The sequence below is a fragment of the Dendrobates tinctorius genome, unplaced genomic scaffold, assembly GCF_039654945.1.
Source record: "Dendrobates tinctorius isolate UK_male_01 unplaced genomic scaffold, ASM3965494v1 ptg000285l, whole genome shotgun sequence".
NCBI classification, from domain to species: Eukaryota; Metazoa; Chordata; class Amphibia; order Anura; family Dendrobatidae; genus Dendrobates; species Dendrobates tinctorius.
The window spans coordinates 863,292-884,144 of record NW_027361952.1 but is presented as its reverse complement, the minus strand read 5'-3'; the positions used below and the strand labels follow the sequence as shown (position 1 = coordinate 884,144).

The 20,853-nt window shown below is 49.3% G+C and overlaps 1 protein-coding gene across 4 annotated transcripts in view; it reads right to left on the bottom strand.

Annotated features, from left to right (window-relative positions):
* DHX29 (DExH-box helicase 29) overlaps nt 1-20,853 on the bottom strand; it is a 125,400-nt gene that overhangs the window by 31,994 nt on the left and 72,553 nt on the right. For all 4 annotated transcript variants that reach the window (XM_073559940.1, XM_073559942.1, XM_073559943.1 and 1 more), the window contains exons 19-24: nt 20,579-20,667; nt 20,176-20,304; nt 17,158-17,233; nt 13,769-13,993; nt 6,778-6,914; nt 5,840-5,930 (exon numbers count right to left, since the gene is read on the bottom strand). In XM_073559940.1, the coding sequence (XP_073416041.1) occupies nt 5,840-5,930; nt 6,778-6,914; nt 13,769-13,993; nt 17,158-17,233; nt 20,176-20,304; nt 20,579-20,667 (747 nt within the window). The remainder of the gene's footprint in view (nt 1-5,839; nt 5,931-6,777; nt 6,915-13,768; nt 13,994-17,157; nt 17,234-20,175; nt 20,305-20,578; nt 20,668-20,853) is intronic.

Here is a 20,853-nt window from a genome sequence, read left to right as displayed (position 1 = left end):
AAGCAGTAGGAGCATAAACAGTTAACAATAATCATAACAATATCAACGCCTAAGAATGCTACAGTGAGCCAATAGGCTAAAAAGGGTTGGTGCTGTGTCCCCCAATGATTGGCTCGGAGAAAAGGATTTTACGGTGAGTACACAAAAATCCCTATTTCTCCTACGCCTACCGTGGGACGTCCTAAAGCAGTCCCTGGGTGGGGAGCATACATATGCTAATACCCCATGTACCACTGAGTGAACACCGTGGTACTGCCGATTGCAGGCAGCGTCTGCCGACAGCTGCATCCGCAGAAGCCTGAGAATGAATTAGGCAATGTTTGTAAAGGTATGCAAGCTGGACCAAGTCGCAGCCTTGCGGAGAGGCCTGAGAATGAATTTGGTAACTTTTTGTAAAAGTATGCAGACTGGACGAAGTCGCAGCCTTGCAGACCTGTTCTGCTGAGGCCTGGTGCCGAAAGATCGAAAAGGTGCTCACTGACCGGGTAGAGAGCGCCTTAATCCCCGCTGGGACAGACTCGTTCCTGACACGGTAGGATATCTGAATCGCCAAGCGAATCAACCGCGAATCAACCTGGCTAGACCCTTCCTATGCCCGTCTGGAAGTATGAACCAGGGCATCTGACTTGTGGAAAGGAGCCATCCGCGAGATGTAACGTCTCAGCGCCCTAACCACATCCAGGGTGTGGAGGGCCTTCTCAATGCGATGGACTGGCGCCGGAACAAAGGGAAGGCAAAACAATTTCCCCGTTGAGACAGCAAGAGGAGAGGACCTTGTCCAGGAAGGACGGGAACGTCCTGAGAACTACCTTTTCCTGATGAAAATTCAGAAACGGAGAACGGCAGGAAAGGGCTGCCAATTCCGAAACTCGTCTGATTGACGTAGTTGCCACTAGAGAGACCACCTTCCAAGAGAGGACGGTCAGTGACACATCCTGCAGCAGTTCGAAAAGGAACTTCCTGAAAGGCCCCGGGTTAAGGCCCCATGAGTCAAATGGCTTTCTATAAGGAGACGCCACATGGGAAACTCCCTGAATGAACGTCTTGAGCTGAAGCATTGTGGCAATTTGTGTTGGAAAAGCACTGACAAGGCCAAAATTTTGCCGTTGAGCGAGCTAAGCGCAATGCCTGATATTAATCCGTATTGAAGGAATTCCAATATGGCCAGAATGGAAAATAATGGAGCTGATCGACCACGAACCTTGCACCACAAAAAAAGGAAGGTTGTCTAGGTGCGGTGATAGATGCGCATGGACACAGGCTTCCTGGTACTAATCATGGTGGAAATCACGTCGTGAGGGAAACCAGCCTGAGCTAAAAACCAGGATTCAACGGCCACGCCATCAAAGACAGGACCCCGGAGTTCTGGTGGTAAATCGGGCACTGCGAGAGTAGATCCATATGATATGAAAGTCGCCAGGAGACGTCAGCGACTAGTTGTATTAGTTCTGCATACCATGCTCGGCGCAGCCAGTCTGGCGCGACTAGGATCACTGGTACTCCCTCCACTCTGATCCTCTTGATGACGCTCGGAAACAAGGGAAGAGGGGGGGGGAGATGTACAGGAGCCGGAACCGGAGCTATGGCGGAACTAGAGCGTCCCCTCCGATGGCGCAAGGATCGCGTGATCGGAAAATGAACCGAGGAACATTGTTGTTTAGTCTTGAGGCCATGAGATCCACATCCGGAGTCCTCCAACGATGACAAATCTGCTGAAAGAGTTCCGGATGAAGAGACCACCTCCCCGAGGCAATGCCTTAATGACCGAGAAAATCTATCTTCTAATTTTCCAAACCCGGGATGTGGCTTACTGAGATGGGCGAATGGTTGGTCTCGGCCCTATGGAAGATGAAACTCACTTTGTGCATGGCCATCCTGCCCCGAAAACCTCCCTGACGGTTGATATACGCTACAGCCGTGGCGTTGTCGGATTGAGACCTGATGGGGAGACCTACGAAGAGATGGTGGAAACTCCTTAGAGCTAATCTGATAGCTCTTATCTCCCAAAGTTAATGGGGAGACGTGACTCTCGGGTTGACTAATGACATTGTGCCGTGAGGTGACGAGGGACCGCACCCCAACTGAGGAGACTTGTGTCGGAGGTTACTACCAACCATCTTACTGTGGGTAAAGACCTACCATGATTCAGGGAGGACCTCGGTGTCTACTCCCCGAGGGCTTGCCTGTCCCGCAGGGACGGAGGAATCCGACGGTCCAGGGAGCACGGGTTCTCGTCCAAAGCTAACAGCAATGCATGTTGTAAGGGACGGAGCTGGAACTGTGCAAATGGAACTGCTTCCATCGCTGCCACCATCCTTCCGAGAACTCTCATGCTGAAATGAATGGAGAGAGAAACTGGTCGAGAAAGAGGCCGCTCTGCTTGTTGTGAGTCTTGGGTCTCTCCTGGAGGGAGAGTGGTGAATCCGCGGGAAGTGTGAGCCGGTCCTGGGAGAGACTTTTCGCAGTCTATCTTCCGCCCTAGGCGGGAAAAGAATATTTACTGTTATCCACAGATTCCTTGCAGACTGGAAGGGACGGACCCTTGATGAGCAGGTCGTCCAGATACGGTAACAGTACCACTCCCCGAGGATGAAGAATGGACATGACAGCCGCCATGACCTTGGTAAAGACCCTGGGAGCGGTGGCGAGTCTGAAGGGCAAGGCCACGAACTGGAAGTGTTCCTTGTGAGTTGCAAAACGCATGAACTACTGGAGGGACGGGCAGATTGGAATGTGAAGGCAAGCGTTCTTGACGTCGATGGATGCTAGGAACTGTCCCTTTTCCATGGAAGCGACAACTGATCGGAGAGTTTCCATTTGGAATCGCCATACCGTGACAAGGTGATTAACAATTGAGATCCAGAGATGGGTCGCATGGACCCGTCCTCTTTTAGAACCAAAAAAGAAGGACTGAATAAAATCTCCTGAACCCTTCGTGAAGGGGGATCAGAATGATGACTCCGTCCCTTAGAAGAGCCTGAACAGCCCGAAGGAAGGCTCTTGTCTTTCTCTTGGAGGAATAGAAAAGGAAAACTCAAGTTGGAGGGGGGGAAGAAATTGTATATTATAGCCGAAGAATACCAGCTTCCTGACCCATTTGTCGTCATTAGGTAGATCTATGAGATCTGGCTCCCCTAGATCCAGAAGCCCTAGACCTGGGTTTCCAAGAACAGTTAGATCTGTATGAGATCTGGGAGCCTCTGTCTCCGCGCGGGACAGACTTGATCCGGAAGAGAAGGTAGAGGAGGACCAACTGGAATTGTTGCGAGAAAATCGAAACACGTCGGCTGTTGGAGCGAAAACGGCCGAACAGCCCTTTGTTGAGGAAGGAATTTACTTGTCTTCTCCCCCGGTAGTATCAGAAATGAGCTGGTCCAGTCTCTCTCCAAAAAGATGACTCGCTTGAAAAGGGGGGAGAAGTCAACAAACTTTTAGATGTGGCATCTGCCCACCAGCCGCGGAGCCCTGGGGCTCTTCTAATGGAGATCGCATTAGCGGCAGTATGAGCCACGCAATTGGCGGCCTGAAAAGAAGCGTCTACTACAAAGTTCGCTGCATGAATCATCTGGCTGGCGACAGAGGTTGTCTCCGGAGGAAGATTGGTGCCCTGGTAGGCAGTAATCAGGACTTTGGCCCAAGCGGCCATGCCTTAGTAACCTAAACTGCAGCGAAGGATGGAACGCCGCTCCTGAAGCTTCCAAAAGATTGAACGGGCAAGGTAGTCAGTTTGATGATCGGAGGGGTTTCTGACAGAGGAACCCTCAGAAACAGATAGGAGCGTTGTAGAAGCAAGACGCGGTACAGGAGGGTCCTACGGAGGGATCTTTAATCGATTCTTCATTAGGTCTGGATCTAAAGGGTATTTAGCCAGAGTAAACTTTTGCCCAGTGAACCACTTATGGCTGATCCCTATGATACTGGATGGCTGGTAAATAACCAGCGCACACACTTATTCCTTAAATAAGGAGTGCAGGAGCGGGAATATTTTCCTCATTCAAGCTCAGAATCCTGTTGAAGGATTCTATAAGAGAATCAAGTGACTCTTGATCAGTTGGGGGATTCTGAGGGGCTGACGTGACATACAAAATCAGAGTTATGCTCGCTGTGAACCTCAGGAGAGGGCGAGCGAGAGACAGGAGTCGCTGATGTTGAGGCGCGAACGCGACTAGGGGACGCACCATGAGCCCGCTTTCGCAGACACAGTCCTCCTGGAGGGGGAATATAGCCTTGGTCAGAGGCTCCACCGACCGTGACAGGGGCGCAAGCCCACTCGGGGGTACCAGACGCAGGAGGCCCGTCAGTAGCGGCTGCGAGGGGCGTTGGAGCGCAGGTCGGGGAGCGGTTCGGGCGCAGGCCGGGTCGCGGTCCGTGCATAACAGTTTAGTTTGAGCTCTGGAGAGTGATGCTCGCTGTGGTAAGGCCGACTTGCAGGTAGTACACACGGTAGAAAAGCGCAGTGTGCCTAGTGGCCCGTTTAGCCTCCTGTGAGTGAGGCATAGCGCTCCAGAAAGGGTTAACGGCAGAGTCTGACTGCAGCTGCAGGGAATGTGCCGGGAAGGGGTTAAGCTTTAATCTGAGGGCAGATGCAGCATACCCACGGTCCTGTGTTATGTCCCCCGGGAGGAAAACGGTGGCCCTGTGGCGTCAACCGGAATTCGGCTGCTCCTGAAAGGGTTAACTGCAGCAGAGGTAACAGACATGGCCCCCGAGATTAGAATTGCGTGTCTCGTTTGCAATGAGAGGCGCCAAGAGGAGGGGGTAGTGACGATAGCGTGGGCGGCACTATTCAAATTGTGGCCTAGTAGGCCGGAAAAGCCGGGGACTAAATTTTTGGCCTACCCGCGGTAGGCGCCGGGGGTGGGGCTATCGAGGGCGGCGCTATGTAAATTGCAGCCTAGCAGGCCGAAAAAGCCGGGGCCTAAATTTCTGGCCTCCCCGCGTTAAGCGCCGGGCGGGGGGGCCGCGACCGGGAGCCAGTGTACCGCCGCTGACGCCAAGTCAGCGCTTCTCACGGGGACAAGGACCCGACCCCATACCTCCACTCCTGTGCTCAGTCAGGTCGTCGCTGTCCAGGGTCTTTCAGTCTCATTCTCCAGGCGATGTAGCAGAGCTGGAGGAGGTTTTACAGGGAGGTATTGCTCAATCGATCCACCCTCTGGGTAGGGGGACGGAGATCTCTGGGGCTGATTCAGGGCATCCGAAAAAGCGCTGTTCAGGTCTGCTCCATGCACTCCTGTGCTACGTCCTGTTGCGCTTGCCCTCGTATCCATGGAGTACCGACCATAAGGGAACCATCGTCAGAGGAATCAGCCCCATTCGTCGCAGGAAAGTGTACGTGAAGGGTTACTCCACGTGCTTGCCTGTTGTTGGTTCGGGGGAGAGCGGGCCGTAGAAAGGAACCGTCGCCCCCTTCACTCCGTTAATTAAAAAATAAAAATTTACAGAAAATTCAAAAATAAAATAAAAACGGTGGGGTCTGAGACCAGACCCAAGTGCCTCCTACAGACACTAAGTAAGAACTGGAGAATCTCAGCCAGCTAGAGGGTGTATACTGCAGGGGAGGAGCTAACTTTTTTTCTTGTTTACTTTGTGTCCTCCTAGTGGCCAGCAACATAACACCCACGGTCTCTGTGTCCCCCAATGAGGCGTAGGAGAAAGAGGACACGTAGAGGACGTACATGCACGCGGCTACCTCCATTGTAGTTTATGATAGTTGTGGAAGGAGCTTTGCCAATCTTGTTATCTTGGGTACATCGTTGCACTCATGTTGTTTTATGGGACTATTAGTCCATTCCATCACAATATTCAACATACTATTAAAATGAAAAACCACTAATACCTCTATAGTTAAAAGCGCCTTTCTGTTTAAAAAGTTCTTCCTACAGTAAGTCATCTCTGAGCTGTAACCGTCGGCTCGGATCATCTTCCACCTGTGAAGACAGAGGGAATTTTTAGCAAGAAATCCATCTATGTGACAAAGGATGGGATAACACAATCCAAGAGACTACAAGAATCCTACACATTTATACATACAAAGTCCAGTTAATCGAATAGGCGAAATATAGGTCTACAAAGCAATGGACATGGTATAAGGTGCAGCAAAGTCTGTGGCGGCCATCAGTGCAGAACACAGGTCCTTTGGGGTAAGATCCATCAATGTGATTCCAATAGAAAGCTACTGCAACATCAGTGATAGCTTATTCAAGGTGTAAGATGACTGATTACTATTAGTGATGAGCGGGTATACTTGTTACTCGAGATTTCCGAGCATGCTTGGGTGATCTCAGAGTATTTGGCGTGCTCGGAGATTTAGTTTCTGTCGCCGTAGCTGTGTGATTTGCGGCTGCTGGACAGGCTGAATGCATGTGAGGGTTGCTTGTTTGATAGGAAATCCCCACATGTATTCAGGCTGTCTAGCAGCCACAAATTATGCAGCTACGGAGACACAAACTAAATCTCCAAGCACATCCAAATACTCGGAGATCACCCAAGCGTGCTTGGGAAAACCCGAGTAACGAGTATACTCGCTCATCACTAATTACTATTAATGCGTTAACAATTTATCCCTTTGAAAGCTGCCGCAACATTCACAATGGAGCGTAATGACCCCTACGTGGGACCTTAACACTATCCTATCCTTACCTCCAAGAGGCGGCGATTCCAGTAATAGAAGTTTATCAAGATATAACTAACAAATAAATGTACAAATCCTTATAGTCAATGAGGCATTACCTGCTCGTAGCCCAATACTTTGTGATGTCTCCAGTGAGGACTTACCCCATGTAGGCACTCAAGATGGTCAGATGATCAGAGTTAGCCAGAGCCATGGAGGACTTTGCCACGTCTGCTTCATCCTTTCTACCAATAGGTGTCACGAATGGAGTTTTCTCAGTCATGGTGGCAGCCAACGTTGCCTGTTAAAAGGGAACAATCATTAAAATGTAGCTACCCTTAGAGTAAGGAAGCCATCAGTGATGATATATTGCACATGGGTTTAGTATTAAGAAAGACTGTTCTGATGTGTGCTCAAGGTTTATGTGATGTTCTTCATCAGGGGTCATGTACACATGAAAATTCATATTCTCTTGGTCCGGAGTTCAACTTCGCTACTCCATGGCATCTGCACCAGGACAGTGCAAACACGAATGCCAGTATCCTGAGTGCCTGGTACCATTACTAGACCACTGCCACATGGTGTGAACTTCCTAGGCTGGCACTCGAATACCTGCATCCTGTGCGCCTCTTGTGACCACCTGGCTCCTGCAAAAATGAGGCATGTAAGAGATGACCAGGATGCCATGACGTCGAGGCGCAGTAATAGTAAGAAGTGCTCAGGATGACGACATCTGTGTGTTGGTCCAGGACGTTTGCAAGACGCCGAACCAGAGTCCTGCAAATATTTTTTCTCCTTTCTAATGTCATGCCCAAAGTTTTGTTCATAAGGGCAACAGGCGCTCGACAGAAGTGTCTGACAGCGACCTCCTCCTCTCTCTCCAATGAGAACACATGCTCAGAAGGACCGAGCATACATGGGACGGCTGTGGTGAACAGCTTTTGGCTGAACGCTCAGCTATTAATTCCAACTTTAGAACAACTTTTTTGATAACATCTGGACAGAGGAAAAAAAAGGAGATTTTTGTGTACTCACCGTAAAATCTCTTTCTCTTTGCCTCTAACTGGGGGACACAGAACCATGGGTGTTATGCTGCTGTCCACTAGGAGGCGACACTATCTGAAAAAGATTCACTATGGCTCCTCCTCTGCAGTATACACCCTTAGACGGCGTCAGCCTTCTCCAGTTTTGTGCAAAAGCATTAGGAGGAACTTAACAGAAACGGCATAACCATGCCTGTAAGAAGGCAACTATGTATGAGCTCAAAGAACAATATGAGAACTCAACCGTAAACAACGGCCCGTAAGGGCAACAGGGTGGGAGCTGTGTCCCCCAATTAGAGGCTAAGAGAAAGATTTTACGGTGAGTACACAAAAATCTCCTTTACTCTGTCACCTCATTGGGGGACACAGAACCATGGGACGTCCCAAAGCAGTCCCTGGGTGGGAAGCAATGGACGAATATTGTGCTAGCAGGTCCCTAAACTTGGGGCACTGCCGCCTGCAGAACCCTTCTACCCAGGCTCGCATCCGCTGAGGACTGGGTATGAACACTGTAGTGTTTCGTAAACGTGTGTAGGCTAGTCCAAGTGGCCGCCTTACACACTTGTGCCGAATGGCCCAGGAGGCCCCAACTGCCCGCGTAGAGTGTGCCATTATACCGGCCGGAAGAGGAGAATTGTTAAGACGGTAAGCCTCTTGTATGGTGGACTTGATCCACCTGGCAAGGGTGGCTTTGGAAGCCGGCAGACCCTTTTGAACGCCTTCCGGAAGAAGGAAAAGGTAATCAGACTTCCGGAAGGGTGCAGTCCTAGACATGTATATATGCAATGCCCTGACAAGGTCAAGCGTATGCAGAGCCTTCTCCACTCTATGAACCGGAACCGGGCAAAGGGATGGCAACGAAATTTCCTCATTGAGGTGGAAGTTGGACACAACCTTCGGAAGGAAGGATGGGACTGTACGGAGAACCACCTTATCCTGGTGAAAGGCTAGGAAGGGCCGTCTGCAGGAGAGTGCTGACAATTCAGACACCCTGCGAAGCGAGGTGATTGCCACCAGAAAAACCACTTTCTGTGATAGAATGCGGAGTGGGACTTCATTAAGGGGTTCGAAAGGTGGTGCCTGCAATGCTGTCAGGACCAAGTTGAGGTCCCACGTTTCCAGTGGATGTCTGTAGGGGGGAACCAATCGGGAAACCCCGTGGAGAAAGGTCCTTACTTGCGGCTTGTTAGCGATGCGCCTCTGAAAGAGCACTGAGAGCGCTGATACCTGGCTCTTAAGCGAGTCTAGGAATAGCCTGGCGTCTAGGCCCGATTGAAGAAACCCAAGTACCTTTGGGAGGGAATAAGGGAGTGGGACCTGTCCGCGAGATTCGCACCAGGTAAAAAACATTCTCCAGTTACGGTAATAAATCTTGGTGGAGGCTGGCTTCCTTGCCCTGATCATGGTCGTAATGACATCCGGTGAGAACCCTGTCTGGGTTAGAACCCAGGTTTCAAGGGCCACGCCGTCAAATTGAGAGCCCCTGAGTTCTGATGGTAGAACGGACCTTGTGACAGAAGGTCGTGACGCTCGGGGAGACGCCAGGGGGCGCCTGCTGTAAGTTGTATGATGTCGGCGTACCATGTACGTCTGGGCCAGTCCGGCGCGATCAGGATGGTTGGAACTCCCTCTTGTTTGATCTTCCTCACTACTCTGGAGATCAGGGGGAGGAGTGGAAAAATGTACAGAAGCTGGAACTGGGTCCAGTCCTGAACCAAGGCATCCGCTCCTAGCGACCGCGGGTCGCGTGTCCTGGCCATGAAATTGGAGACCTTGGCATTGAGATGGGATGCCATTAGGTCCACGTCCGGGGTCCCCCAGCGATGGAAGATCTGCTGAAAAATTTCGAGATGGAGAGACCACTCCCCCGAGTCCATTCCTTGTCTGCTGAGGAAGTCGGCTTCCCAGTTGTCCACACCCGGAATGTGGACCGCCGAGAGTACCGACCTCGTGTCTTCGGCCAGTGGAGGATATGTGCCACTTCTCTCATCGCTTGGGAACTGCGGGTCCCGCCTTGGTGACTCACATATGCCACCGCCGTGGCATTGTCCGACTGTATCCTGATATCAGAGGCTGCCAGCAAGTAATGAAAGGCTCTCAGTGCCAGGAAGATGGCCCGAATTTTCAGGATATTGATGGGCAAGGTCGCTTCCACTGGTGACCACTTGCCTTGTGCCCTGTGATGTAGGTGCACCGCACCCCAACCTGTCAGGCTTGCATCGGTGGTCAGGACCTTCCATTGACCTGAGAGAAAGGATTTTCCCCTTGCAAGTGAAGTTGGCTTGAGCCACCAGTGTAGGGACCTCCTGGTCGACGATGTCAGCCGGAACTCCCTGTCGAGGGAGAAGGGATTCCTGTCCCAAGACTTGAGGATGGCTAGCTGAAGAGGCCTGAGGTGAAACTGGGCAAATAGTACCGCCTCCATCGCTGCTGCCATCCTGCCGAGGACTCTCATAGGAAACCGGAAAGATCGGGGAGGATTGCGGAGGAGTATGCGAACTCCCAGACGGAGAGCCAGTGCCTTGTCCCTGGGAAGGAGCACCAGACCCCTGGAGGTGTCGAATAGCATCCCTAGGAAGGTCAGGGACTGACTCGGGGTAGTCGATGACTTTTGTAAGTTGACTAACCAGCCCAGTCGACTCAGTGTCGATTGTGATTGAGACGCTGACTTCGCAGTCCTTGAAGGTGGAAGCCTTGATGAGAAGGTCGTCCAGGTATGGAACGACTACAATGCCTCTGGAGTGTAGAACGTCCATGGTGGCTGCCATGATTTTGGTAAACGTCCTGGGAGCCGTGGCGAGTCCGAACGGGAGAGCCACGAACTGGTAGTGGTCCTGGTTGATCACGAACCTGAGAAATCTTTGATGGGCGGGAGCAATTGGTATATGCACGTATGCGTCTTGTATGTCTATGGAGGCGAGATATTCTCCCTGCTCCATGGAAGCAATGATGGACCGAAGGGACTCCATGCGAAAATGACGGACCCGTACATATTTGTTGAGCTGTTTTAGGTCTAGTATGGGCCGGACGCTGCCTCCTTTCTTGGGGACTACGAATAGATTGGAGTAGAACCCTCGCAAGCGTTTGGTCGTGGGAACCGGTACTACGACTCCTGCTTGAAGGTGAGAGGAGACCGCCTGGTGAAAGGCACGAGCCTTGTCTGGCGGTGGTTTTGGTGGAACAGAGAGGAAGAACCGGTTCGGTGGACTGGAAGTGAACTCTATCTTGTATCCGGAAGACACTATTTCCCTGACCCACCTGTCTTCTGTAATAGGCAGCCAGACTTGCTGAAAGAGTAGAAGTCGTCCGCCTATTGGTGGGGTGTCTTCCGGAGTTCGTGAGCCATGATGAAGCGAAATTCTGAGGTTTTTCTCCTTTGGGCTTCGCCTGGCCTGCTTTCGACTGCCAGGTCCTGTCCGGCCTCTGCGCCGCCCGTGGGTTGTCCCTGCGTGGAGAGCGGTTACGATTTTGTGCTGGGCGCTAGACTGACCAGCCCGGAAGAATTCCGAAAGGATCGGAATCGTGTTTGGTTACGCCGTTTAAACGTGCGTTTTGGTTTGAGTTGAGGAAGAGAGGTACTCTTACCCCCAGTGGCATTGGATATCATTGTGTAAAAACTTTTCACCGAAAAGCCGTCCACTGCAGTACGGGAGATGCGTGAGGGATTTCTTTGAGGCCGCATCCGCTTTCCATTCCCGCAGCCAGAGGATACGCCGAATTGTGATGGCGTTTGCTGCTATCCCCGCTACACCTCTTGTGGAGTGAAGGGCTGCATGAAGCATGTAATCTGCTACTACTGCTATTTAAACCGCAATGTCCGACAGCTCAGGAATTGAAGTTTGAAGGCCATCTTGCAATGTTTTGGCCCAAGCCAGAATGGCTGTGGCCGCCCAAACTGAAGGGAACGCGGGGGCCAGGGAGGCCCCTGCCGCTTCGAACACTGGGCGAGCCATGCGTTCTGCCTGTCGGTCTGCTGCGTCCCTGAGGGTTGAGCTATCTGGCAGTGAGAGGAGGGTCTGTGCTGCTAGTCTAGAGACTGGGGGGTCCACTTCGGGTGGATCTGTCCACTGTTTGGTGTCCTTTTGTGGGAAGGGGTACCTAGCTGCTAAATATTTACGATTGGTGAATTTTTTATCAGGCTGTGCAAACTGCTTGGTAAGGATCGTTTGAAATTCCGGGTGGTTAGTGAAAACCTTAGTTGGTTTCAGAACACCTTCAAAGCAAATCTTGTGTTCTGGGACTTCCGGGGTTGGATCGGAAATGTCCAGCAACCGATGGATGGAAGAGATTATGTCCTCAACTAGCGGTGTGTTGCTAGGGGGACAAGGGACCAAAGACCTCTCTGTCTCATTGTCTGAGTCGGAGTCACAGATGCCTTCCGAATCCTGCGTATCGCTCAGGTGTTCCCTGGTGGATGAGCTGGGGCGGAGGTCTTCTTGCGGAGATCTGCGTTGTCTGTCTCTGGTAGGGGACGGTCTAGGCTACCTGGGACCACGATGTCTCTCCCTGGAGGGGGATGACCGTGTGCTATGGGATGACGCAGAGGAACGCGACGTGTGGGTGGGTGGAGCTGTCCCTTTGCTGGGTAAGACTCATAGGCAAGACATGACCCTGCAGAGCCTGGAGTAATGTGGAGGTCAGATTATCTATGGACTGTGTCATAGACTGCGACATCGAGGTAACCCATTCCGGCGTGGTAGCGGCCGCTGAAGCAATGATAGGGGCTTCCTGGGGCTCTGACCCAGTACTTTGGATACAATCCTTGCAGTGCGGGTACGTGCTGCCACTGGGGAGAGTGGCTTTGCAGACTGTGCAGAAAGCATAAAAACAGTCCTGCCTGGTTCTTTTCCTTGAGCCCGGCATAGTGCACAGAGGCTGGCTAGCAGAGGACTGTACAGGGGTGAATACGCAGGGGAGCTATAGGAAAACCTTGTAGGTAATATGGATTCACAGCCGAGTAAAGAGAACCCGGCTGTGATCTTACCCCACCAGTGTGCTGGCGTTGCTGCTGCTGTATGGGACAGCGTCTGCTGCAGCGAAGATGGTGAGGAGATGAGGGAGAAGAAGGGGGCGGAGAGCTGAGAAAGAGCGCGCAGAGATGTGAAAAAACGCGCCCTTTCTGCCTCGATCCGCCCCTTCTATGGCACTGTGGAGTGTCATATTTGTCATCCGGGGGGGCGGGCCGGGGGGCGGAGAGGAGGCGGCGACCTCAGCTAGGCCGAAGCCGCGGCCTAAATTAGATTTCTATGCCCAGGAAGGGCTCCAGGCAGGCGCGGTAGACCGGAGGGGGTCGGATTTTTACCGGACCCCCCCAGATTGAAACGCAGGCTAGCGGTGGGGCCACAACCTGAAGCGGGGCCCTGTGGTGGGTTCCCTTAAGACGCTGTAAACTAATGCTGCCGCAGACACAGGGGAGCATAGAGCCCTGTGTCTGCATGTGCTATGCCTGCCTGCACTCCCCCCGGCCCCGACAGGAGCCCGCAACTAGCTGGGGTCCCTGGATGCCATGGAACAGACCCTACCTGCGGCGTCTCAACCTAATACCCACAGAGGGGGATTAGGGAGAGTGCTGCTGTCACCGTCAGGGGGCTTCTTCCTCGCCTCGACCTCAACCCAAGACCAAAAGGAATTGGGGAAGGAGGGGGGTCTAAACTTCGAACCAGCACCCGCAGGACTGGGGAAGGAGCGACATGGGGAACCGCCATCTCAACTTCAACTGGGCACCCCATAATAGGGGGCCGAGGAAGGACCCATGCCGGGAGTCTCACTGAGGAGACCCACTTTTCTTCATCTGTCATCCGAAGAAAAAAACGGAAAAAAGAGAAAAATCCTTTAGGTGTGCCTCCTTGCGACACTAAGCAAAAACTGAAGAAGGCTGACGCCGTCCAGGGGTGTATACAGCAGAGGAGGAGCCATAGTTAATCTTTTTCAGATTATGCATAGTGTCGCCTCCTAGTGGACAGCAGCATAACACCCATGGTTCTGTGTCCCCCAATGAGGCAACAGAGTAAATGTATTAAGACTGGAATTGCAAGTTACCACTGCAAGATCTGCTGTTCTATGAACCCGTGTTCTCATGTAACAAAAAAAAGGCAAAATTAGAAATTCTTACCACTGAGTCCAGACAGCCAAAAATAGCCCCAAATATCAGCATCTTTCCAATCTTCACATTGACCGGCAGAGCGGCGAGGTGCTGACCTAGCGGAGTGAGCCGGGGCTGAGCGAGCTCGCAGGCTCCGATCTTCCGCAGTAAGCTCATGGCGTTACTGATGACTAGGAGCTGTGGAGGGTCCAATGCCTTAGATAAGAAATCCTCCGGAGAGCCGAGCTCACACTTCTGGAATTACCAACAGAGGAACAAGAACCAGATATCAGAATAAAGCACAGTGTGCAACAAACACAGAACTGCTATTAGACAGAACAGTGATTTCATTAGCCTTGTTTTTTTTTATGTATGAAATTAGTAAAAATGTTGGCTTTCGTTATCAGAAACAGCGCCACTTCTGTCCATGGGCAGTGCCTGGTACTGCAGCTCAGATTGACAAAAGCAATATTTGCATATAATGCATATATTATTACTCTTCCTTGTAATTGGGGAGCTATTTTACATGTGACTGAATGATTAGAGCTTTTATATTAACCCTTTCGCGCCTGAGCCTGTTTTTGCCTTCGTGACCAGGCCAATTTTTTCAATTCTGACCAGTGTCACTTTATGAGGCCATAACTCTAGAACGCTTCAACGGATCCTGCTGATTCTGACATTGTTTTCTCATGACATATTGTACTTCAGGATAGTGGTAAAATTTCTTAGATATGAACTGCGCTTATATGTTAAAAAAATCGAAATTTGGCAAAAATTTTGAAAATTTTGCAATTTTCAAACTTTTAATTTTTATGCCCTTAAATCAGAGAGTGATAGCGCACAAAATAGTTAATAAATAACATTTCCCACATGTCTACTTTACATCTGCACAATTTTGGAAACATAATTTTTTTTTTTTTGAAGTTATAAGGGTTAAAAGTTGACCAGCGATTTCTCATTTTTACAACAAAATTTACAACACCATTTTTTTTAGGGACCACCTCACATTTGAAGTGAGTTTGGGGGGTCAATATGACAGAAAATACACAAAAGTGACACCATTCTAAAAACTGCACCTCTCAATGTACTCAAAACCACATTCAAGAAGTTTATTAACCCTTCAGGTGCTTCACATGAATGAATGGAATGTGGAAGGAAAAAATAAACATTTAACTTTTTTTCACAAACATTTTACTTCAGAACCATTTTTTTTATTTTCACAAGTGTAAAAACAGAAAATGAACCACAAAATTTTTTGTGCAATTTCTCCCAAATACGCCGATACCCCGTATGTGGGGCTAAACCACTGTTTGAGCACACGGCAGAGCTCAGAAAGGAAGGAGTGCCGTTTGACTTTTTCAATGCAGAATTGGCTGGAATTGAGATAGGACGCCATGTCGCATTTGGAGAGCCCCTAATGTGCCTAAACAGTGGAAACCCCCACAAGTGACCCCATTTTGGAAACTAGACCCCTTAAAGAACTTATCTAGATGTGTGGTGAGCACTTTGAACCCCCAAGTGCTTCACAGAAGTTTATAACGTAGAGCCATGAAAATAAAAAATCATTTTTTTTCCACAAAAATGATCTTTTAGCTCCCAATTTTTATTTTCACAAGGGTAACAGGAGAAATTGGACCCTAAGAGTTGTTGTCCAATTTGTCCTGAGTACGCTGGTACCCCACATGTGGGGGGGGACCACTGTTTGGGCACACGGTGGGGCTCGGAAGGGAAGTAGTGACGTTTTGGAATGCAGACTTTGATGGAATGGTCTGCGGGTGTCATGTCGCGTTTGCAGAGCCCCTGATGTGCCTAAACAGTGGAAATCCTCCACAAGTGACCCCTTTTTGGAAACTAGACCCCCCCAAGGAACTTATCTAGATGTGTGGTGAGCACTTTGAACCCCCAAGTGTTTCACTAAAGTTTATAATGTAGAGCCGTGAAAATAAAAAAATCATTTTTTTTTCCACAAAAATGATCTTTTAGCTCCCAATTTTTATTTTCACAAGGGTAACAGGAGAAATTGGACCCTAAGAGTTGTTGTCCAATTTGTCCTGAGTACGCTGGTACCCCACATGTGGGGGGGGACCACTGTTTGGGCACACGGTGGGGCTCGGAAGGGAAGTAGTGACGTTCTGGAATGCAGACTTTGATGGAATGGTCTGCGGGCGTCATATTGCATTTACAGAGCCCCTGATGTACCTAAACAGTGGAAACCCCCAATTCGAATTCCAACCCTAACCCCAACACACCCCTAACCCTAGCCCTAACCCTAGCCCTAACCCTAACCCTAGCCCTAACCCTAGCCCTAACCTGCCTACCTGCTTTTTTTTTTCTTTACTTTTTTTTTTATTTTTGTGTTTTTTATTTTTTGTATTTTTGACTCATAGTAACGCCACTTCTCCTCTGATCTCACACTGGCAGATGATCAGAGGAGAAGCAGCGTTACTGTGTGACAAGATCGCTGCCCGGCACATAGTAACGCCACTTCTCCTCTGATCTCACACTGACAGATGATCAGAGGAGAAGCAGCGTTACTGTGTGACAAGATCGCTGCCTGACACAGCTGTGCCAGGCAGCGATCAGATGTGCCAGGCAGCGATCTAGTCACAGTGTAACGCTGCTTCACCTCTGCTCATCTGTCAGCATGAGCGCAGAGGAGAAGTCGCGTTATAATGAGGGAGATCGCCGGGAAACAAGCAGCTTTCCCAGCGAGCTCTCTCATTGGCTGCTGTGACGCGACTTCATCAGGACCTGAACCAATCAGGTCTCGATGACGTCGGGGGTCCCAGCATGCATTGTGCACCGGGATCCCCGCGTTATAAGGTATGAGGGGGTCCCGGGGGGCACAAAACCGCCGACAGTAGATAAACGTCGGCGCTGCACAAAGCCCAGCAAGCGCCAACGTTTATCTACTGTGGGCGGTCGGGAAGAGGTTAAGATTTGAGCCATGGAGCGTTGGTCCTCAGCTTATATCCGAGCCAGCGAAGAATTAATATAATGTTATTACTAATAGTGAGGCCGGGTTCAAGCCTCCATCGCTGGTTCTGTCATTTTCACCAAAAAGAACAAAAAGCAGAAAGTTGCCCTAGCACCTCCAGTAAAATGATGGACGCCGCCAAAATAGAAACTCAACAAACCCACTTATGGGCGCTGCAGTCTGTCGGGAGCCATTTGTGTCCGTCGTACGATGGATCCGTTCCCAGTGATAGGAACAAAAAAAACGGCCTTTGGTTACAGCCTCCAGGTCAGAGCCTGGTTTGTAGTGTGAACACTGACCGATAAGGAGGACATTCTGTATTTATCATAGGAAACTATCCTACAGACGCTGAAAACCCCGGAACACCACGTCTACTCGCTGGTGGCAGCGATACATTGTCTACAGACTTCTGCATTGTGATTAGTAATGTGGCAGACCTCACCATGATGTGGAGACAAAGTTCCTCTAAAGGCACCCGTAATATCTCTGGCACGGAGTAATCCATAAAGCTGTGAAATCTGTGAGGAGAAACATGCAGGTGACATTGAATGTGCAGAACATTATAGGAGATGCGGCTGTAAGGAGGGTCGTTAGTCCTGAGAAAATCTAAGTGTTCCCCAAACAGCAGCAGCCATGTACAATGACAAAATCCGATCTTGCTCACCTGGATCCAGCACCGGCTCCTGACTCTGTTTTGGCTGTCAGTACGTCACACAGTGACAGCACACATCACCGCTGCAGTCATACTGATAAAGAAAGACACAAGCTGCTGAGCTCAGCGACTGGCTGCAGCGGTGATGTGCGCTGTCGACATGATATTATTGCTACAGCTAAAACACAGAGACAAAGGCAGCAGACCCGGGAAGACGGACTACTATCTGTTACTGAGATTTCACATGACTGCTGTTTAGTGACTTTCTTAAACAGGTATTCCCATCTCCAAGATCCTATCCCAATATGTAGTAGGTGTAATAATATTAGCAAATACCTCCAATTAGAAATGTAGTATTGGTCTTCAGATTTGCTATGTTTCTTACCCTATGTGCAGAGCACTGAAGTAGGTTAGTTATCCATGGTTACAATCACTCATACGGTGACAGTTGTTAGTGGTCGTAACATAACCATGGATACCTAAGCTACTGCATTGCCCTTCACATGGGGTAAAATTTTCTTGGATTTTACTACTCTATAAGGCCATGTGCACACATAGCGATTTTTAAGCGTTTTTGCCGCGATTTTCGGCGCGAAAACGCTTAAAAATCGTGTACAGAACGCCCCCCATGCATTCCTATGGCATTCCGCACATGCTGTGCTAATGTGCTTTTTTCCGCGGCGGAATCGCATCGCGGAAAAAAATCGCAGCATGCTCATTCTTTTGTGCGGAATCGCAAAGAATTGCCGCGATTCCGCACCCATAGGAATGCATGAGAATCGCTTACTTCCCGCATGTGGCTATGCCCACCATGCGGGAAGTTAAGCGTCTCATGTGCGGTTGGTACCCACAGTGTGGAGGAGAGGAGACTGTCCTCCAGGCCCTGGGTACCATACCCCTGTAAAAAAAAGAATAAAAAATAAAAAATCGGGTATATTTACCTTCCGATGTCCCGCGCTGCATTCCCGGCCTAGCATTCCCAGTAATGCCTTGCGGTAAGGCCCTGTAATGACGTAGTCTCGCGTGACTCTAGCGGTCTCACGAGATCGCTATAGCAACGCGAGACTACGTCATCACAGGTCTCGCAAGGCATTACTGGGAACGCTGAGGCCCGGGAATGCATCGCGGGACGCCGGAAGGTAAATATACCCCGATTTTTATTAGCATTTTAACATCCTATCTTTTACTATTGATGCCGCATAGGCGGCCTCAATAGTAAAAACCTGGTCACACTTGTCAAACACTATGTTTGACGAGTGTGACCAACCTGTCAATCACTTTCCAAGCGATGCTTCAAATCGCTTGGAAAGTGCTTGAATATCGCACACGAAAATCGCGGCAAAATTGCGATCATAATCGCGGTAAAATCGCGGTGAAATCACGCGGAAAAAAACGCGCTATTTCTGGGAAGGAGTCCGGTTTTTAGTGAGCGTTTTAAAACGCTACGTGTGCACATAGCCTGAATCTTCCTTAAAGGGGTATTCCCATCTCCAAGATCCTATCCCAATGTGTAGTAGGTGTAATAATAATATAAGCAAAGACCTCCTCCAATTATAAATGTAGTAATGCTTCTTCTGATTCGTTACGTTGCTTACCCCATGTGCAGGGCATTGCAGTAGCTTTGGCATCCATGGTTGAAACCACTAACAACTAACTGTCACTATATGAGTGGTCCAAACCATGGATACCCAAGCCTCTGCAATGCCCTGGACATGAGATTAACAACATTAGCGAACCAGAAGAACTATACTACATTTCTAATTGGAGGCATTTGCTAATATTATTATTGCACCTACTACATATTGGAATAGGATCTTGGAGATGGGAATACTTTTTTAACCCCTTATACACCACCTCTAAGCCCTGGCCTTGTATGTATGACCTAAGTCACGTGATTTACTAATATGTATTGTGTCCAAACAGATACACATAAACATAGTAAAAAAACAATACATTTAAATGGGTTGTCCACTACTCAACTAACGCTTGCGGGGTACTGAATAAAATAAGAAAAAAAAAAAAAACTTACCTCCTCGGCTCCAAGTGCCGGCGATAGACCCGAGCACTCTCGTGACATAACCAAGGTCACAAAATCACAAGTGTGCGCAGTTCGGGAGGTAAATCTTTTTTTTCATTCAGCAAATGTGGTGCAATCAAAAGTAACCGGTCAGCAGTGGACAACCCCTTTAAAACCAATTAGTTTTACTCCTTACATTTCTCTGGCATTAGGAGATTATAGCAACTTCATAATTGACATGCAATGCAGTCCACGAGGCGCCAAAAGTCCATGTGGTGCCAAGGTTACATACGATTTTGAAAAATGAGAGCAGGAATCTCGTTGGTTGCGATGGGCGGCAGCTCCATTTTTCTCTACCACTATTTATGACTTTTCTCCTCCACCCTCCCCAATCATAGCTTAGGGGCCACAGTGACAATTTTTGGAAAGTCTATTCAAATGAATATAACCCCTCCGTCGTACTGCTGAAACGAACAGGACGGCTCCTGGGAACGTGCACTGCCGAAGAGCCGTCGTACAGTACTTGGGACGTGGTCAGTATTTTGGACGACCTCCATCTTGAGGCAAGTGTGCAGGCAGAAGAAAGCTTGGTTATAGCTTAGTAGCTTCCACAGCACAAGGAAAGCTGAGAAATAGGCAGAGAATGAGATCCTGCTAAGAAAAACAACTGGAGGGTTTTTTTTTTTTTTAAATACACCCCCCTATAGTGGGCAACCTAGAAGAGAAAGTTTATACTATCATTTCAGATATTAGTTGCACAAGACCAATATTTTGTGAACGAGCTTCTTTACCTTTCTTTGGTGTACAGTCGGAAACAGAAGCCATCGCGGACCCGACCGGCCCGTCCTTGCCGCTGCAGTGCGCTGGCTTTACTTATAAAGGTCTCCACCAGAGAACTCATCTGACTGCTTTCATGATATCTAAAAGGAAGGATCCAGAATCACAGCTTATTAAAGTACAGCACATACGATTCTTCTGTCTAAATCTTAAAAAAGGAGCAACAACGGCAACTTTTCACCATTATCGGAATGGATACACAGCTTTCCCTGACCCCCGACTGGTAAATCAGCACAAATAGGCAGCAATCATAGATTCGTGTTTGATGGCCCTTTTTTTACTCTTTTAGGTTGAAATTGCCAAAAAAAAAAAAATAATAAAGGAAAGTTTAAACAAAAAAGGATGTATGCGTGTCACCTATTTTCCTTAGTTCTTCCAGCATCTACGACAAATACCACATCTGGGATGGTGATGCCCGTTTCAGCAATGTTTGTTGCCAGCACAATCTGTAATTAAGAGGAAAGAAAAGAATAAATGGCATGGCATTAAAGAGTAAACCCAATTATATAAGTAAAACAGCTAAGAATAGCACTTGTATCGCATGATGAGTGATAACCTGACAAACAGGCAATCCCTGCATGTGTTGCGACTGTCGAACAGCTGCGAGACATGCAGCCGCGGGGACTCAAACA